This window comes from Etheostoma cragini, chromosome 19 (assembly GCF_013103735.1).
Source record: "Etheostoma cragini isolate CJK2018 chromosome 19, CSU_Ecrag_1.0, whole genome shotgun sequence".
In the NCBI taxonomy this organism is placed as follows: domain Eukaryota; kingdom Metazoa; phylum Chordata; class Actinopteri; order Perciformes; family Percidae; genus Etheostoma; species Etheostoma cragini.
The window spans coordinates 2571433-2574820 of record NC_048425.1 but is presented as its reverse complement, the minus strand read 5'-3'; the positions used below and the strand labels follow the sequence as shown (position 1 = coordinate 2574820).

The 3388-nt window shown below is 37.4% G+C and overlaps 1 protein-coding gene across 1 annotated transcript; it reads left to right on the top strand.

The window, feature by feature from the left end:
• The first annotated feature begins 6 nt into the window (after window positions 1-6).
• LOC117935089 (galactose-specific lectin nattectin-like) lies at window positions 7-1600 on the top strand. The gene is made up of 4 exons (XM_034857243.1): window positions 7-81; window positions 478-612; window positions 714-825; window positions 1212-1600. The coding sequence occupies exons 1-4, from the start codon at window positions 61-63 to the stop codon at window positions 1277-1279; spliced, it is 336 nt and encodes a 111-aa protein (XP_034713134.1). The 5' UTR covers window positions 7-60; the 3' UTR covers window positions 1280-1600.
• Window positions 1601-3388: the final 1788 nt, after the last annotated feature.

Below are 3388 nucleotides of genomic sequence, written 5' to 3'. Positions count from 1 at the left end.
TCCTGTCCCGGGGGATGGTCTGAGTTCAACGGTCGCTGTTTCCACTATTTTCCAGCACCCATGACTTGGGCTAAAGCTGAGGTAATTAAAAGTTTTTTTTTATTCGCTGGTTTGTTGACTTGCACTCTTGGTCAATTGCCGTCTTTTTCCAACTTGTTGTCCTTCAATTCTTCTATTTAGTAGTGTCATGGCAACTCCACTAGAGCTGCAGGGACTAATTGATCATTTTTTGATTAATTGCCAACTGTATGGATAATCCGCTGAGTAATTTTATTCTAAAAAACATAATTTTTCACAAATGAACGTCCGTTACATTCAAGCTATTGCCTAATGAGTTGCTGCAAAGCTAATTAAGCCTCTCAGCTCGACACAACTCTGTCTGGATTTCCCAGTCTGAATCAAGAAAATAACCAACATATTAATCCACTATGAAAATAATTGTCGGATGCATCTTATTCCACTCCGTCTGTCTATCAGAGAAACTGTCAGTCCCTGGGTGGGAACCTCGCATCAGTGCATAACGTAAAGGAATACCATGAGATCCAGAGGCTGATAATGACCACCAGTTATGCGTACAAAGAAGCATGGCTCGGCGGCTCTGATGCCCAAGAGGTCAGGCTATTTCATTTACTTAGTTCATTTACGCAATCCAGCAGTCATTTGATTAATACATCTTTATTGATGTAGGTAATATTCTGTTCTCTTGTCTGCAGGAGGGTCTATGGCTGTGGAGCGATAATTCAATGTTCACCTACCAGAACTGGTGTCCTGGAGAGCCCAACAACTACGCTTACAATCAGAACTGTCTGCAGATAAACTTTGGAGGGACATCTAATTACAGTATTTTAATTGTGAGGTTTAACTAAGACACTACAGGAAAAAAATCAGTGTTTTTTTTTCATGCACTGGTCAATTCTGAGATTTTCCTGAGAGGCAGCTACACACTGTAAATGTGAATGACTATGGTGGAAAAATGCCGACCATGACTTGTATCACAAATGTTTATTTATATCTTAAGGAGTATCACTTTTATATCCGAATGTTATCATTTGATTCTATTTAGTTTTGGCTGTGACTTGTCTCTTATTAATGTTTAAAACAATAACCCTAATATTGACAGTACAACAGCGGTTTCTGTCTGACCGTCTGCTTTGTAGTAATGTTTGTATTAAGAAGAAGAAGAAACGCTCGTGTGTTTTCTGTTTTTACAGAAGCAAAATGCTGGGATGATGTCAGGTGCTCTGTCCTTCGCCCATTTGTCTGCAGCAAGAAAATCTGATGATTCCTGGGCTGACACAGACGCATCAAGTACCTGTGGAGAGCACAAATACTGTTTTTTGTGTCATAAGTCTCATATATACAGTATGACCTAAAAGCTCTATATCTCATTTAATATCTTTATCTTTTCTATCGCTGTAACGCTGCCAAAGGATTGAAGAGACAAGTGACGTACAGGAGCTGGACTGTCTCTTGGGCCTAAGAGCAGACTGAACGAGTTAAGAAAGTAATGCTTTTAGCACAACTGTATTATGTCTGGAGAGGGATCTGGTCTTTCTTGTCTTTCAGTATGCAAAATTAAAACGCTCAAGCATCTAAACCAGCTGGTCTGTGAGTCTGTTAAATCTTGTAGTTTGTTTTAAAACTTCTTGCATCTGAAGAGCTCTGACTGTAACATCATTACATAGCATAGCAAACACTTTTTTTAAGTAATAAGTTGAAGTTTCTATCACAAAGACCTGCTGTTAATGATGCATCATCCACCACACAGACCTAGCTTAATAGTGCCGCCCTCTGGGCAGACTTTGTGTGATGACAGAAGCAGAACAACCACGAAGCCTCTCAGTACGGCCGTATCAACACCTGGTTCCACTGAAGGCAACTTTACTACTAAAGCTGTCGTATATTTAAATATAAAGCTTGATGTGTAAACACAGCAACTGAAATATACCTTACATAAAGTACCTATGGCAAACGTGTTAGCAAACAAAACAGTAAGTCAATTAAGGTATTAATAAAGAGTCTGATGAACACCAGAATATGACATGACATATCATTTAGCTGACTCTTTTATCCAAAGAGATTTACAACTGCTGTTTATACACATGTGTCAGAGGCCATACACCTCTGGAACAAGTATGGGTTAACCCTTGTGTTAAAAGGTTTTTTTGTCAACACTATTATCGCTTTTTTGGACATTTATGTCACTTTTGCAATGTTTTGGCTGCTTTGTGTTATTTCCAAAGTTATTTCATATTTCTAATGTTAGCATTTTCAGTTTATTTCAAAGGTCCATTTTTTGGTGATGAAAAAACTGTTGATGGGTCAAATTTCACCCAAGGAAAACATGGGGGTGAAGTGTCTTGCTCAGGGACACATTGGTTGATATAACGCAGTGGAAACTGAACCCAGATCTTCCACACCAAAGGCATGTGTCACATCCACTGGACCACCTCCAACACCACAATACTGTACGCTACGCAGAATACACCCAAAAGTTGCACACGAGAAAAAGGGAAGAAAAGAAGTTACATCCCCATTCATAAGAAACGTCAGTGTAACTTTAAGATTAATTATTTTAATTTAAAAAAATATGTTAATGTTATTTTGCATAATGACATATTTCACGTTACATAAACGCTTACAGCGTGTTCAGCTATTATTTGAAACACATGTAGCTGTAGCAGCTTGCAATTTTAACAAAAAGAATTACTTTAATTTATTTTTAATTAACAAAAAAAAGTATAATTGAAGAGTCCTGCAATGAATCCTCTTTCTTGAAGGTAATAATGTTCAGATTTTGCCTTGGAGAGGTGGTGATATCATAAGACCAATTTGTAGACTGTAGTATGTTGAAATGTGTTATTTTATTTTAACCCAATTCTACAAGAACCACATCTGGAAACTGTATTTTCTTCATGCTCTTTATGTAAGTGATAACTCATAAAAATCTGGTATTTCACAGACTTTTTCTTGAATTGGTTGTGTGCATATAACCCAAGCAGACAATCCCTCATTTGTTTCCATTAGATTGGATTTGAATCTATTCAGATTATGTGAGTCTTTTCTACTGCTACATGTGTGTCAAGACAATAACGTTTTCCTAATTTTGGGATAATTAACCTTGTTCGTGACACATCTCTGCAGGGCGTTGCGAAATAAGACAACACATGCAGCTAAAAATGAAAGAAAGAAACAAAACACTGATGGAAAAAGAAACAAAGTTAATTTTTTGGGGCATATTTTAGACATATTCAAATGTATCATCCACTGTTTGTTCTGTCCTCTGCCTGGAAACACATGAAATCATGCCACCTATTGGACTTGTGTTACACACAAGAAGCAGAAAGTAGAGAACAGGAAGTAGGGAATACCGGTATGTAGTTTTTGA